General features: G+C 28.0%; 1 protein-coding gene across 5 annotated transcripts in view; it reads right to left on the bottom strand.

Moving 5' to 3' along the window:
* LOC145292325 (kinase suppressor of Ras 2-like) overlaps nt 1-17,357 on the bottom strand; it is a 169,159-nt gene that overhangs the window by 32,586 nt on the left and 119,216 nt on the right. For 2 of the 5 annotated variants that reach the window (XM_080138660.1, XM_080138666.1), the window contains exons 9-10: nt 12,008-12,220; nt 2,173-2,236 (exon numbers count right to left, since the gene is read on the bottom strand). In XM_080138660.1, coding sequence (XP_079994786.1) covers nt 2,173-2,236; nt 12,008-12,220 — 277 coding nt within the window. Of the gene's footprint in view, nt 1-2,172; nt 2,237-11,311; nt 12,221-17,357 lie in introns of all 5 variants that reach the window. The other 3 variants (XM_080138671.1, XM_080138672.1, XM_080138654.1) reach the window with 2 other exon arrangements.

Below are 17,357 nucleotides of genomic sequence, written 5' to 3'. Positions count from 1 at the left end.
TGAAGGAGAGTGTGATTCTACTTTAGTTTTCTTCGATGTATTAGTAACAAAACTTCAATCAATTTACTGTAAACCTACGTTTATGGGATTATACACATGCTGGGATTCATTTTGCTCTAAAAAACAAAAGTTAATTTAATTTGAGCCCTAAATACATCATGCCCTTGCAATATGTTCTAAAAAAACAAAACAAAATTGGATGAAGAACTAAAAACTATTACCAATACTTTATCCAGTAATGCGTACCCTCTTGAGGTCATTAGGCAGATCATCAAAATGAAAATGACTGATTTTTCTCAAACAAGTCGCCAAGTGTTTATATTCATTTGCCATGGTTAGGAACAGTAAGTGAAAAATTCGCCAAACAAAACAAGTTGAAAATTGCTATTTTGCTCCTAATGTATGTGTATTGTTCTCTATGAAACCATTAATGATGTCCTCTCAAAATGAATTCTACCCCCCCCCCCAAGAATAATGCAATTTATCAATTCAAATGTGGTTGCAGTGCCAACTACGTTGATAGGATAATGCTGAGATTGACTAGTGGAGTTCAACAAAACATATCTAGCAAAATCAGAAATGGAAAATACTGACCAATGGACATTCTAAGTAACACATCTGGGTCTTCCATAATGGACTACCTACTTAAAAATCCATCATGTGCAATGAATATTTGCATTAACTCATTTTTCATTCCGAGTTGTACTCATTAAAAACCATCTTAAGATCTTGAAGACTGTTCACATTTGACTAAAGAGGCCCTCTCTTTGTAAACAGAGGGAGTGTTTCTTAGGTTTGAACGTAATTAGCCTTCAAGACATTCTACCATTATATATGTATGTGTGTGTGTGTATATATATATCATAACACTGGTTTTATTTAAAATGTATTGTTGTACTAAATTATCAGGATTTTGCTGACAAAATGTTAGCCATACTGAATGCCACAGAAAATATTTGTCAAATTTAGGCCCTGTTAGCACTCATAATGCAGCAACTTCCTTAGAAACTAAATTCCAAAAACAATAAAACAATTGGTTGAGTAGGTAAAAAATGGTGTACTCTCTTCCAAAATAGCTAATGAGATCTCAGGCTCTATCTGCCTAAGATTATATGATTTACTCAAAACGGATGTCCCTTTAAAGTCTATTCTTTCTATAATAGGGTCATCACAACACAAGGTTGTAAAATGGATCTTCAATATCTTTCAGCCAGCTTATAGTAAATACTGCCTAAAAGATTAGTTTTATTTTGCTAATTTTATTAAAAATTCCAAGGTTGTTAATAAATTTATGTGCTCTTATAATATTAGCAACCTATTCCCTTGTATCCTTATCAATTATTGACTAGCTGGAACACGTTAATGCAGGAATGTTTCCCTAAAAGCTACAAAACAATTATTTTCAAGTCCAATGTCAAAAAATCTGTCCTGTCGTTCAATGAATTAATCATAGTTTTCAATCTTTTCATAGTACTGTTCTATCATTCAATCTTAAATTTTGATAACACTTATCCTCGAGTGACTTTTGGCCTTAGTAAGTGATGAACCATCAATATATAAAATAAAAAGTCTTCATTTATTTTAATGTTAAATTATGTTAACTTATCTTATGATTTTTAGAACAAAAAGGAAAAGTACCTCATACATTTTAACAGAAAAAAAAAAAAATGACATTAAAATTTTAAGAAAACCAAAATGATGTGTGCTTTTTTTTTTTTTTTTTAAACAAACATTTATTACCTTAAAAGATATGAACCAAGCTTTTGGCCCAATAGGACATTATTGATATAAAAATCTCATGAATAATAATCAATTGAAATGTTAACTAAACAGTGTGGAAGTTTTTTGAAGTGAAAACATGTGGCTAACATAATATTTATTTTAAAGGAAAAAAAGTATAATTTTTGAATGTCATAAATTTTTATATTTAAAAAAAAAAAAAAAAAAATGCCATTTTATTTCTTAAAATGATACAAGATTTAAATCATAAAGGAACAAAAAAATCCAAGTGTAGAGTAAAGACCCTTTAATGTCTATAGGTAAACATTTTCTACTACATTGTGCATAGAAGACATTGGAAATAATGAGTAATTTTAATAGATGAAGAAAGGTCTTATGTAGTTTCAAATAGAGCTCATGTCTTATATTAAAATAAGTAGGAAAAATACTTACATTTCTTGTTGCTGGTTGTCAAGACTTCTGGTCAAATAAGGATCAATGACACCATCAATCACATCTAACATTATAAAAGAAAGTATAAGGTTAATAACAAAAAAAAATTACATATTGCATGCTTATAACTATTCAAAAGAGGTGGGGAGGGGGCAATGATTCATAAATAGTATAACTACTATAGTTACAGAAAAAGAGCATGCATAATTTATCTGGTGAGACTTACAAAATTGAAGCTGAACATCATTTCAGCTAACATATCAAACTTTGATTCTGACTAGCCAATTTTCATTTGTTATTATTGTACCATGTTATTGGTACTAATAATAATGTATATCATGTAATTTATTTGGAAAATCATGTCATTGTCCCTAGATAACTTGCAATGTGGAAACATTATGCCTCTCCTCAAAATCAGCAAGGGGAATAATTCATCTTTTAAATCCAATAATCTAAAGAGTTATGTCTCTTAGAATAATTATTTTCTTCTGCATGTTTTAAAAATACACAAAAAAGAAATGACCTCATTGCATTCCAAGGCATTGCTGGCTAAGTACAGGAATTTTTTTTTTTTTTTATTAAGATTGACCCATATTTAAAGAGAATCCATGCTTATTTGAAATATAAATTTATTAATCATTTAAGAATGAAAATCATCAATAGTTTCAATAAACTTTTAGGTTAATTTTTTTTAGTTCCTGATTCTGGTTTCTACAAATTTACATGCATGAGGTTTTTGGAATTTGATTGTTTTTTAGTTATCTAGACTGATTATTTGCAAGATTCTTTGCACCCCCACGAAAGCAGAGTTAGGCACAAGGTTCTTTTTTTTTTTTTTTAATGTGGGGACCATTCAACTCACTAAAAAAAAAAAAAAAAAAAAAAAAAAAAAAAAAAAAAAAAATTGGGTTAGGACAAAAATAAAAATTGCCAAAGTTAGCATTGTCTGGGTGAAGACATGACAGAGTTTAAAATAATTCAAATAAATATTTCAATATATAATCATATATAAATTTTTTTTATTAGAGAATTTTTAAAATGTTTGTTTTCCCTTACTTTATTTCAATATGTAATTATTTTTTTTATTTTATTGATTATTTTTTTATTTCAATAAATATTCCCCTTTTTTATTTCAATAAATATTCCCTTATTTTTTTTTTTATTTCAATAAATATTCCCTATTTTTCTTTTTTTTTTCAATAAATATTCCCTATTTTTCTTTTTTTTTCAATAAATATTCCCTATTTTTCTTTTTTTTTTTCAATAAATATTCCCTATTTTTTTATTTCAATAAATATTCCCTATTTTTTCATTTCAATAAATATTCCCTTAATTTTTTTTATTTCAATAAATATTCCCTTAATTTTTTTTATTTCAATAAATATTCCCTTAATTTTTTTTATTTCAATAAATATTCCCTTAATTTTTTTTATTTCAATAAATATTCCCTTAATTTTTTTTATTTCAATAAATATTCCCTTAATTTTTTTTATTTCAATAAATATTCCCTTAATTTTTTTTATTTCAATAAATATTCCCTTAATTTTTTTTATTTCAATAAATATTCCCTTAATTTTTTTTATTTCAATAAATATTCCCTTAATTTTTTTTATTTCAATAAATATTCCCTTAATTTTTTTTATTTCAATAAATATTCCCTTAATTTTTTTTATTTCAATAAATATTCCCTTAATTTTTTTCATTTCAATAAATATTCCCTTAATTTTTTTCATTTCAATAAATATTCCCTTAATTTTTTTCATTTCAATAAATATTCCCTTAATTTTTTTTTATTTCAATAAATATTCCCTTAATTTTTTTCATTTCAATAAATATTCCCTTAATTTTTTTCATTTCAATAAATATTCCCTTAATTTTTTTCATTTCAATAAATATTCCCTTAATTTTTTTCATTTCAATAAATATTCCCTTAATTTTTTTCATTTCAATAAATATTCCCTTAATTTTTTTCATTTCAATAAATATTCCCTTAATTTTTTCATTTCAATAAATATTCCCTTAATTTTTTTTTTATTTCAATAAATATTCCCTTAATTTTTTTTCATTTTAATAAATATTCACTTATTTTTCATTTCATCACTAGTTAATCATGTGTATTTATTAAAGTTACTACAGACAAGAAACACACACATGGTCTTGTCCAATAGTTTTATTTATACAGATAATAATGTTGACCGTTTTTACAAATATATCCACCAGAAACCGTATATGACAGCAATACCAAAACAAAGAGACTTTAGAAAACTTGCACCTCAGCTCAATATTCAATGCACCATGTAAGAATATATGCAACACCAAAATAAAATGAAGCCTTTCCAATAAAAATTATTTAGAGTAAGTAAAAAAGAACCCATAATATTCATAGTTCATAAAATTAAAATTAGTAAAGAAAAGGAAAATTTTATAGAAGGGAATAGAAAAAAGGCAATGTTAACTAATTTTTAAGGGGATAAATTAACTCCTAATTTTTTTAATAAGACATGTAATTAAAATTAATACCTAAATAACATTGCAGATTAAAAAAAAAATTTTTTATTGCTATTTGATTTTTCTTTTTTTGTTGAACATTGGTGAATGTTATTAGGAACAATAAATTTTCACTAGATTTAATTCAAATTCAAGATGGAAGCCAATTATATTAGCACTAAATTTCATTAATAACATCAATTAGTAATATTAATGCTTTTTCTTTCATTGTTGATAAATAGATTTATATTTTTTATTCCAATATGACAATAATGCATAATATCTAAAAACTTAAATTATTTGATCTATTCCAGCCATGTGCCTCGACCTTTGGAGAGTAGAAAGTGGATCTTGGGTTTACTTTTGGCACCCATGTAACTCACTTTCTTTATTTTGTCATTTAATTGTCACATTCCATGAACAACGTGTCTGACAAAAGGGGAAGAATTGCTGTTTTCTAGGTCAAAAATTTATTCTATCTAACACTTATCATTGGCAAGTGTTTGATCTTGAAGTACTATTTTTTGGCTCCTTACATCAAGTGGCTTTCATTTCAGTAATTTTTTTTTTTAAACTAAGAAACTCAAATTTTATTACAAAGCACAATGTTATTTTTTGAATCTGCTATACTTTATAGATAAGGGGAGACAACTCAATTCGAACTATCGAAATCAAAATCAACTTTTATTGGATACAATTTACTCTTAAAATAGCCAAAAATAATAAAAAAAAATGATTATATATATATCTATATATATAAAAGGCAAAATGTGTGACCATTTCGTGTATGTCTGGCAAAGGCTTTTCTTGCACACGGTCCCAGGTTCGTTACTATCGCTTACAACTGTTTATATAGGTCCTAGATAATAATAACTAGGATTTGGGAACGCATGTAGCTTATAGATTTATTTACGTCGACTTTTATAAAAATTATTGCTATTTTGGCTTCTCACATGTTGATTAGGCCTTTTCGTATAAAAAGCGAAACTAATTCAAAGCTAACAGCGTTCCTGGCAATTGCACCGGGAAACGCCCAGAAGCAACCAGCTTTGATCAATCTTGTATATCAGACAGTTGCTATTCAATCTGGACAATTGGGAGCTGCTTTCCCCTCCCCAACATCTGTTGGGGGAAAAAACAGTGGGTAAACAAACCCAAACGCTGCATGACTTCTATCTGACCTCCTTAATTAGGTCAAATGGAAGCAGCAGAGTTAACTTTTATTGCGCATGCCTGCTTTTATAGTTAAATAAATAAATTCAAACCTGTGTATGTTGTATGTCGCGGTGGCCTAATGATTAACGTCGCCCGTTTTTTTTTTTTTTTTCCCACATTAATTTCCAACTCAAGGGTACGGGTTCGATTCTCATACTCACCTACCAAACTTTTTTTTTTTTTTTAAATTATTTTACCCCCCCCCCTCCCCCCGGAGTTTTGATCTACCTCAAGACACCCAGGCATCGCCGGATACCCCCCCGCTAGTATATAATAAAACAAAACTACTTGTTTAATTTATGTGATTTTTGGAATATGACATTTTCATTATTCCCTGACAAATGTATACATCATAAAGCTTGTATTATAAATAAGAACGAAACTAGTAAATATAACTTTTGCTCACCTGTATAACAGAATCAGTTGTAGAAAAGAAATCATTGTTTTCATTATATTAAGATGAATGAAAAGCTAGACAAAAATTAGCTCTTTAGACCCATTTAATACATTCCAATTATAATTTTTGATTAATATTAACTTTAGATAAATCCTAAAAAAATAGCTGGTCTCTATTTCAAAAGAAGTTATGATATAAAAGTATTATATTCAATGTATTTTTTTTAAACAAAGTTTAATTTCATGCAAAAAATTACCAAATTTTGAAATAGATCTATTTGCTTACAATCTGATTGAAGATATTTTCAAGATGGTTATTCAATGCTGAGTGATGCATTATAGTAACAAATACACTAAAAAAAAAAAAAAAAATTATTCTGGAAACTTTTTACTCTTCCCACATTAGTAATTTTATTTTTCTGCAAATTTATTTGTTCTGAGAAAAAAAAAAAAAAAATTTGTGTCTAGAATCTACAGTGAATTGTGTCTAGAATCTAAAATAGAATGTCCATCTTAGGAATATCTCCAACAAGCATCTAAATCAGTTTAAACAAATAGTGCTACTTGGGAATTTGCTTAGAGTTAGCATAGAGAAACCACCATGATAAATTATTGTATTAATTTCATTAAACATTTTGTATAAAAAAAAAAAAAAAAAAAAAAAAAAAAAAAAGATTCTCCCATATTAAAAAGAAAAAGAAAAATATATATGATGTACGTACCCATGACGAAATAAAAAATATATTCCAAAAACCACGTGAATCAAGTAGTTTTATTTTTAAATAAGAAAATCAAATTTTATGAGTATCTGAGAAATGATTGCCTTGCTTAATGTGAAAAAATTTCAAGAAACAGGGAGATAACACAACAAAAATTCATACTAGATAATTTTGTAATGCCCATTAATCGCTTAAAATTTTTTTTTTTTTTTCATAAAAATAAAACTACTTCATCAATTGACGTAATTTTTGGAAGATGACATTTTTATTTTGTCAAGGGTATGTACATCATATAGATTTTTTGATTTTTAATATAGGAGGAATTCTGGACAAGAACCAAAACATATTGAATATAATGGTTTTATAGGGTAAGCTGTTCTGAAATAATACCAAGCAGCGTGTTTTAGAATTCTCAAAGGAATAGGCCATTTTTTAGTTTATGTTGGTAAAGAAAATAAAAAAGGGCTCTAATGAGAGATAACTTATCTCAACTAATTTTTACATTTTAGTTTTTAACAAATGATTTCAACAAAGATTTTCTGTTTATTTTTTTCTTTGTTTATTTTGATATATTTTGGACAAAATTTGTTTCAATAATCTAAAATTACCCAGTAAACCTAGAGAAGATGCACAATAAACTTCATTTTCTATTAGCTTTGGTACAAATAAAATAAGAATCCAGTTGAAATCTTTAATTTAAACTGGAGTTAATATATGGTCTACAATATATTATTTATTGGTATGAGGAATCTTAAGTCTGACATTTTAAAATAAATCCCCAAAAGTATTAAATTCCCCAAAGTATTAAATTCCAATTTCAAAACAAATCAAAATTATTCTTTCTTCCAATAGAAAATCTTTTCTTTTAACTAGCCAATAAAAAATGCTTTAATTCCATAAAAAAAAAATGGAAATCTAAATAGAATAAACAGAAAATTTGGTGCAAGTGCAGAGTTCAACCTAATTTAAAAAAACAAACCAAAATAATGAAAAATCTTTATGTACATGCCTGTCAAGGAAGGAAAATATATTCCTTAAAATCATGTAAGTTGATCACATATTGTTATGTAAAAAGGGACAGACCCCAGTAATTAAACAAGATAAGTTTGAAAATGTTATAATCGAACCCAGTAGGCAAGTGTTAAAAGATAATAGATATTTACTCCTAGGATTTCAGAACGATTGTCATTGTTCTCGCAAATAACTAAATATTATTTATGTCAGAGATATATAATTTAGGAATGCAGCCGATTGTTCATCCTTTTAGAAATAACTAGATATTAAATATGTCAGTTAAAAGAATGGACAATACGAGTTTAGAAATAATTAACAAATAGGCTAGATTTTAAAATAAATAGGTTATAAATAAAACAATTCAAATTGGGAATTCTAAGTGTGTTTTGGACATACATAGGTGAAATCCACTTGAATAAATTTCATATGGTGAAGCCACGCCTCTGACGTCATCAAGAAAAGAGATTTCCAATATATTGAGACAGGGTTCAAATTTAGACAGTCAGTTAACAGAAGAGAGTCGGACAGTGACTTAGTGAGAGCTGATGCCCTCTTGGAGGCAAAGAGGGAAGTGGGGGCCCCAGGTAGTCATAAAGGCTTGAATCCCTGACAATCATCAATCATCCAGCTGGTATGAATAAAGAATCATTATATTTGTAAACTTGTCTCATCGTCATCATTACAACTAAAAGGTAAATGTGTTTTGTCTATTATCTCTGCAAACAAACTTTGTGTATAACATCCATTACAAGTAATGTGGCCCCTCCTCCGTCATCAGTAATGATTCTCCCCATCTGATGTAAAAGAACTGCATTACACATTCCCTCCTTCAATAATGAATTTGCATTTATATGTTATAAATAATAATAAATAAATAAATGTGTGTGTAATTTATATAAATGTCATTATCATCCTTGTTCTGAGTCCTCGTTAAATGTGTCTTCAATATGAACCCACGCTACATAATATAAGAAAATCAAATTTTACAAGACAGCAATAATGTTGCCTTGATCTGCCATATTTAATAAATAAGAGATAACTTAATTTGAACAACGATTTACTGTTAAAATCGCTAACGATCATAGAATGATTTTCTCTATAATAAAAAACTAGCTGATCAATTTACATGATTTGGGGAATATTTTCGCTCTGTGAAGGATACATACAAAGATTTTTCTGTAATTTGTTTTTTAATTAAGGTTGGACTCTGGACTTGCACAGAAAATTTTTGGTAAAGAAAAAAAAATATCATGGGTTCTTGATTATCATATCAAAATTTGAAAATTGAAATTAAAGTGAAACCAAAAGTAGCTACTGAATTGTCATGACACAGTAATGAACATATCCAAAAATTACAAAAAAATAAAATAAAAATAAGGGAGAAAATTAATTATTAATGAAAATTAATTTTTTGAAGACAATTAGCGAAAATTGAGTCTTACAAAAAAAAAAAAAAAAAATTGGAGAGGTCTAACAAAAAAGGAGGTAAACATTTTCTGAAAACTGAAAAATCTTTCGCCAATTTAGCAAAACTTAATTTTCGCTAATTGTTTTCGAAAACTATTTTCATTAATAATTAATTTTCTACCTCATCGTTTTCGTAATTTTTTGATATTTTCATAATTGTGACAACAATTAAGTAAATTGGTTTCACTTGAAATTTAATATTTCAATTTTCAAATCTTACTACAATAACAAAGAAAAAAAAAATCGAGATAAGTTATCTCCCTTACTTTGTCAGCATAAACTAAGATGGGTCTAGAAATACAATATTAACCAATTTTTTTTTAGTTTCATAAACAAAAAATCTAACAAGGAAATAAAAGTAATAATTTTCACCACCCAAAACAAACAAAAACAATAAGCTAGTTTAATAATTTTAAAATTGTTTTTAGTTAAATTGTTAAAAGAACATTGGGTGAGAGGGTAGCAACAACAAATAAGGTGCTTGTCCAGAACTACCTCATCCACAAAAAAGGATGGGGGGGGGGGAATTTGTATGATGTACATGCTTGTGACAGAAAGAAAATATTGTACAGCAAAAATCACATAAACTGATCAAGTAGTTTTATTTCTACATAAGAAAATAATTAGATTCTTGTGACACAATCTTGAAAATATTCTGATGAACAAGGAAGATAACTCAAAATCAAAATTTTAGAAAGCAATTCTTAACATCGGTAGGGTACTGAGAAAACTCAAGTCTGTTTTAAAAAATTTGGTGCTTCTACACTATTAGGACGAAATTTCAGAAATCGTAATACAGAATTTCACATGAAAACAATGGTATTCTTCATATTTTTAAGATTATATCCAAAAATTATGGAAATCGTTAAGGTAGAAAATTATTAAAGAAAATAAATAGAATTTGATGAAAACGATCGTAAGATACAGAATTAAAAAAGGAGGTTAATTTTCCATTTTGATTTAAACAAGAGGGTCGCAATTTTTCACGTGCTAACACAATTAAAGTTGTTTTTAATAATTCAGTCATATTCAGGTAATTTCGACTGCATAATTTGGAAGCTACCATTGTAATTTATTAGAATTGACAAAAAAAAATCAGTAGAAACCGTTATTTTTTATCTGAAAACAACATTTATTAACAAAATTTTGTCCTAATAGTGTAGAAGCGCTAAAACACAATTTTTTCTTTATAAAAATATTTGATCAATTTACGCGATCTTTGGTTTACAACATTTTCTTTCCATCACAGATTTTTTTTTATTTTAAAAGAGGATTTCTGGATAAACGCTGCAAATAATACCATTCAAAGAAACTTTGAACCAAAAGCAAAAGAAAAAAAAAAAAAAAATGAAAACAAAAAAAAATAAATAAACAATAGAAAAAATTTTGAAGACAAACATCCTAATCTTATGTTTTTCAATGATTCAATTAAAAACATTATATAAGTAATATTTAGATGAAACTAAAATCAGAATACAAAGAAAAAAATAAATAAATAAATAAAACCCTTAAAATAAGTGTTTCACAAAAATATTAATCATTTTATGGATGATTGGACTAAATATAAAATGTAAAATAATTTTAATAAAAAAAATCGCACATAAACACACATGAATTTAAACATCCATAAAGACAAGGATCTTAGTCTCAAAATAACAGCAAATGTAAACAATCATATTTTCACAAAAAATATAGAATACAAACAAAAGCATATTTAATCCCTGCCAAATATAGAAAGTTCCAATAAAGATATTTTTCTCCACTTTGTCTAGAAATAGTGCAAAGATTAAAAAGCAGACTGCCCTCATGCCGACCAAAGAGAAATGATTCCCTTGGGTTACCTGTATTGGCATGTTGCCGATGTGGTTTTGTCATCTGTTCCTTGATTCCAACAGGCTCAGGACAGCGCTCGTGTGGCTCTGGCAATGAAGAGAACATCCGTGTTGGCATGAACGGAGTGGGCGCCTGGCTCAACACTGGGGTTTGAGAAGATGCTGACAATGGCGGAGAAACAAGGTCAGAAAATACCTGACCAGCACTGCTGTCAATGCCTTGTCCATAAGAGTACACATTGTCATTTATGTCGTCATCATCATCGATATCATCATAATCGTCGAGGTTACAGGGCTTCTCGGATGATGCAGAAAAGCATGGAAAACAGAGAGCCGAGACAGACCGACGGTGAACACACTGAGTTGAGGTTAGATTGAGACAAGGGTATGTGTAAAGGCCAAGCTTTCGATCATAGGCATGCCGGTGCCGAGACAAGGCATTGTTACCAGACAAAGGTGCTCCCTTTAAGTATATATTGGGCGGACGAGATACCTTTAAACTGGCCATTGGTGAGGATACAGCAGGCAGGGCATGACGATGATAGAGGTGACAGTGGCGCTGGAGGGAGCCATGCCTCTGTAGGATATTGCAGGCCCTGGGAGCCGAAGGAGCAGCACGTGCACATACTTGACAAGCGGAGTGAAAATCATTATCGAACAAAGCAGCAGGCGCAGCAAGTGGAAATCTGGGGTAAGGGTCCTCACCTGGGAATTGAAACTGAGACGGCTGGAGCACAATCTGCGGGGAGGCGGCTGGAGAGGGTGAGGTGATACTTGTGGGGGAGGTGACGGGGAGAGCAGGAGAAGAGGGAGTGGATGAGTTACAAGACGATGTATTCGAGCCTGAGTCCTGATGTGGCAGGGTCGGAACAGGCTTCACTGGCTTCATTACTCCTCGCCGAGATGTATTTGGAGAACCTAAAGAGACAATGGAAGGGGGAGGGATATAAAGAAAGAGGGTAGAATGAGGCAGAGAGAGAGAGAAGGGGGAGAATAAGGCGGGGAGAAAGAGAAAGAGAGAAAAATGAATATTAAGGGCATTAAGTCAGCAAATGCGATAAGTGTTCTTATTTTAAATTCAAATTGTGTATGTGCATGGAGGTGTTTTTAATATTGGAAATTTATTTCTAATGATACATAATATGTTATGTATTAACCTGCTTTGGTGCTTGTTCAAAATTCTCCCTATATTGAAAAAAGTAAATAAATAAAAAATAAAGAAAAATTTGCATTATATAACATATCCGTGATGTAAAGATAATATCATATTCCAAAAATTGTTCAAGTAGTTTATTTTATTTTTATAAAAAAAATTATTTTAAGCAAATTGAATTTTTACAATGTCTCATCCTCCCAGGCTAAGAAAGCCTTTCTAAAATCTTGATTTGAAGTTATCTCCCTTCTTTCGAAATGTTTTCAAGATGGCATCGTTTATTTAGCTAGAAAGTTCGATTTTCTTATTTAAAAATAAAACTACTTGAACAATTTCTGTGATTTTTGGAATACAATACTTTCTGTCACTGGCATGTACATCATAAAGATTTTCTTTATTTTTGATTTTTAATGTAGTGGAAATTATGGACAAGCACCACTGCTTTTTTTTGTTGATGCTATTGTTTGTGCAAAACGAATATCACAAATAGGATTCAAACCAGTGCTCTAGAAGGGGCCCATGTTAGATGGTCCCTCTTCTGAAGTCCTATACAAGTTTCATTTCTCACTTTGTTGTAGTTTTTTGTTTATATTCTATTCAGCTCAGCAAACTAAATAATCACTTGTTTAGTAATATTATTTCCACAAATAATCGATCGCACAAAAAAGTTAATACATAACATTATATATATATATATATATATATATATATATATATATATATATACACAGGGTGACACCCCCCCAAAAAACAGAGGACATTCAATTATTTTTCTGAGCATTTTACAGTCAACGGAGAAAAAAAGGCCAAAGATCTTAATGTTTTGAATATAATAAACTAGTTATGACCAAAGTTTCATTTCATTCGGACAAAACACTAAGAAACGGCGCCTAATTAGAGTTGGGGCCCGTTTTTTGGGAGGTCACCCTATATATATATATATATATATATGCACATACACAGAATATACATAAAAATGTGTACACACTTAAATAGCCTATAATTGAGGAACTGACTGATACTGTATGTATGTGAATTCATTGAAATAAATATATATAGATATATATATACACAGTACATTTGAATACAGAATCATTTTAATTTGGTAAGAACATTACACAACTAGCACCAACTGAAGACGTAAAAAGTAGTGCCATTGTGTTTATAAGTTTATTAAATGCAACTTGCTTTAGATAACATTAGAAGATGAGCATCTTTTCTCAAATGCTACTCTTAAATAACAATCGTGAGATTTTTTGTTACAAACTTTTTTTTTTATTATTAAAATAAAATTTCATTTGTAAGTAAATTCAATTATTTGAAAAAAAATTTATTTTAAAAAAAAATTTTTCCAATAACGATTGAAACTTATTTTACCATATATTTACTAACAGTTTTTTTTTTTTTTTGAGCTTTTAAGTTGTTTCCTAAGCACATTTTTATTACTCCAAAATGTTTGGAAATAAGGGCTTTAAGCTATTCTGATAAACATCTAAATTGAACAATTCTATGTTCAAACTTAATTTTATTTGCTTTCATATATTTCCTAACTATGTTTATGTTCTATTTGCAATATCAAGCATTGCCTTTTGTATTAGGATTATCTTCGATATCTGACATATCTCTCCTGATATTCTGGATATAATAACTAATTCTCTAAATGTATATGTATATATGTGTATTTGAAAATAATATTTTAAAATAGGTTTCTGGGAAAATTCACAGAATATTTAAACAAAATCGAAGCTATTGTATGAAGAAAGTATCATATGAAAAATAGTTATTAATAAATCGTTAAAGGTTTGACCTTTAAATTTTATTTTGCTTTGGAAATTTATTCTCATAAGAATTAATCTGAGCTATATTAAAGAATTGTTATATAATATATATATATATATATATATATATATATATATATATTATATATTTTTTTCTTTAAAGATAACATGTTAATAGGAGTAAACAAGCATTTACTCATTTTCAGAAAGTTTTATAATTTGCACAACTTGAGTTTCATCAGCACATAGAAAATACAATATTTCAATGTGGTATCTTTAAAGAAAATATTTCTAGCTCTAGTATTGCACTACTGAGCTATCTAAATGAGAGCTGTTATTTTTTCATATGTAATCACTGCCTTAAGTAATTAAATTACATATAAGCTATATATATATATATAATTCTAGACATATTAAGTTAAATAATATGGGCAATTTTTTTTTTTTTTTCACATTTTAATAAAGATTCATTACCAAATAAATTCACCATTGCTATAATTCAACTTGAGTAGTTATGTGCATTGTAAAAAATAATCAACAATTTAGATATTTGAATAAATTATATTACTTGTAAGGTTGTAATTATTAGTATCAATATGTTTAATAGTAGGTTTTTAGTTTTTATATGTAAAGCTTCAAGAGTTTGTATTTGCTGTTTAATATTTTGACATTAACATGTATAATTGTGTTATTGACAAGGATATTTAAAAATTTAAATGTAGGTCATATTCTTGCTAAATTTTCTAAAATAGATATTTAAATTGTTGATTATCTTCACGATACTCAAAAATAAGGATGGCCTGTGATCAGACAAAAGTCTTTGGAATTGTAACCATGATAAATATTAGCTAGTTCTGAAACAGTCTTTTCAAGAAACTTGAATAGATTGCTACCAAAATAAAATGATAATAATAATAATATGCATGTGTGTGTAATTCCATGTTATAGGTAAAATAAAAAGAGTACTCAGTTACTTGTGCAAGAGCACAGATATTTTTATTCAATGGATACTATACATTTGTTTGATTATACATCAGTACCTTCAGTTTCATAAGAACATTAGAAACTCAATATATAGGGTTAAAGATATGTTTAACGAACATGACCGAGAAAACCAAATTATATTTCGCTTTAACCCTGCAGGGACATAGTGTAATATCTGTTCTGACTCTACATTTAGTCTATTCTGTTTTTATCAGTGAAGTAGGAATCTTTCTTGATTGAGGCAAATTTTATTTTTGACCCCTTCTTGAGAAGCTAGATTTTTCTCACATTAAAAATTGACTGTGTCTAACTTTGCCCTTGAAGAGAGGCAACCAAATAAGAACCTTGCAAATTGAGTTTCCATTGTTTTTGCAAAACCAAAGTCCTATGCATAGTGTCTATTGAATAAATATATATATATATAGTAACAGATAAAGTGAATATTTAAAACTTAATTCTCTGAATTAATTTTAGTTGTGATAAAATTAAGATCCTGTGAATACTTGTCAATTTTGTTAAAAGAATTCTATAATAAGACATAAATAACATTCATGCTTATTAAGTGGAATTAGAAGATTTAACAAGTTGCTTTTTGTTTATTCATTTTTAAATTGAATATGCTTCACATACATCTGTAATATAATCAGTAAAGAAAGAATAGTTTCTGGCCAGAAATTAAAGCAAGTGTTATTAAATAGCAGTATAAGCAATTATTCAACTGAATATGAGAGAATGAATAGGAAGATTAACTAAAATGTACATATATTTTAGCAGGTATATCATATATCATATATATATATATATATATATATATATATATATATGTTTATGTGCATTTTTTTAAAGTGATCTCTTATTTTAAAAACATTTATAATGATAATGTTTTCATGTGATTTCTTACATCATCAAATCGACTTTTCATGTTTTTCGTTTCAAGCTAACACATTTTTTTGCATCCTTGTTTATTTCTATCATATTATTTGGATTATTCAAACCACTGTTCTCATCTTAAGTGTTATTTTCATGTTTTGACTGATGTAACCTCCAACCTTCTTCAGGTGCCCCTTGTTGAACTCAGCAATTTTTCAAATTCTGTAATCTGCACAAAATTTCAAACAGAACCCGCTATTTAATCTACAGGAGTAGCATGCACTCGTTTCATCAGCCACGAGCGGATAGAAGTCTTAAGTAATTCACTATTCTATTGCAAAGTATCAACTGCTAAAAGAGTTTCACTTAGAACTGAATTTTAGTAGTACTTTATGTCACACCACAGGTCCTTGTAGTCTTTTCAACCAAAACATGACAATAACCCACAAGATGAGAACAATATTCCAAATAATCCATACTATCAATCCTCATCTCAAACATTTAGAAACATATTTTTATAATAGTTTCTTTCTTATAAATAATCCATTTCTTATATTCAGTAGAATTTGATTCTAAATCATAGGCAGAGTGAAATTTTACTTAAATTCATTTAAAAATATAAAGATTTTTTTTTAAATAGAAAAACAGAGAAAAAAAATGATGAAAAAAAAAAGAAATTAACAAACAATGTAGTAAATTTTTTCATAAAAAGTAAAAAAAAAAAAAAAAAAAGAAAACAAAAAAGCTATCTATCTGGTGAATTAAACCACATAAAAACAATACTAATGACCAATCGTAATATGTACATGTATGAAAAATTATTTCAATGTACAATACTTATAATTGCGAAGCAAATGTTGCAACAAACAAGAAAGTAGATAAAGTGAAATAAATGCGTTTGTACAAAAATCCTATCAATTATAATCCAATTGTTTATATCATTTATGTCAATGAAAAATGTGAGTAAAGACTTCAGTTTTAGCAGAAAAACAATAACAAGTAAATAAACTAGCTTGAAACTCTGGTTATATCAACATTTGGCTTTAAGAAATATGTGTACAGGTATTATGTGATTTTGGCATGAATACAAAAAGTGACTGAAATCATATTATTGATGAACTTAATGTGAAGATATTACTTTAGGATAATGCAGAGACAATAAAACATACAAATGTTGGAGAGCATTTAATGAACAAGGGTAAAAAATAAATAACTTTCACTTAACAATTAGAATCAATTTGCTGAGTTTCACAAATTGCTTATATACGAG

Source organism: Euprymna scolopes, chromosome 2 (genome assembly GCF_053919585.1).
Source record: "Euprymna scolopes isolate OS-2025 chromosome 2, ASM5391958v1, whole genome shotgun sequence".
NCBI lineage: Eukaryota > Metazoa > Mollusca > Cephalopoda > Sepiida > Sepiolidae > Euprymna > Euprymna scolopes.
This window is presented reverse-complemented; position numbering and strand designations above follow the sequence as displayed.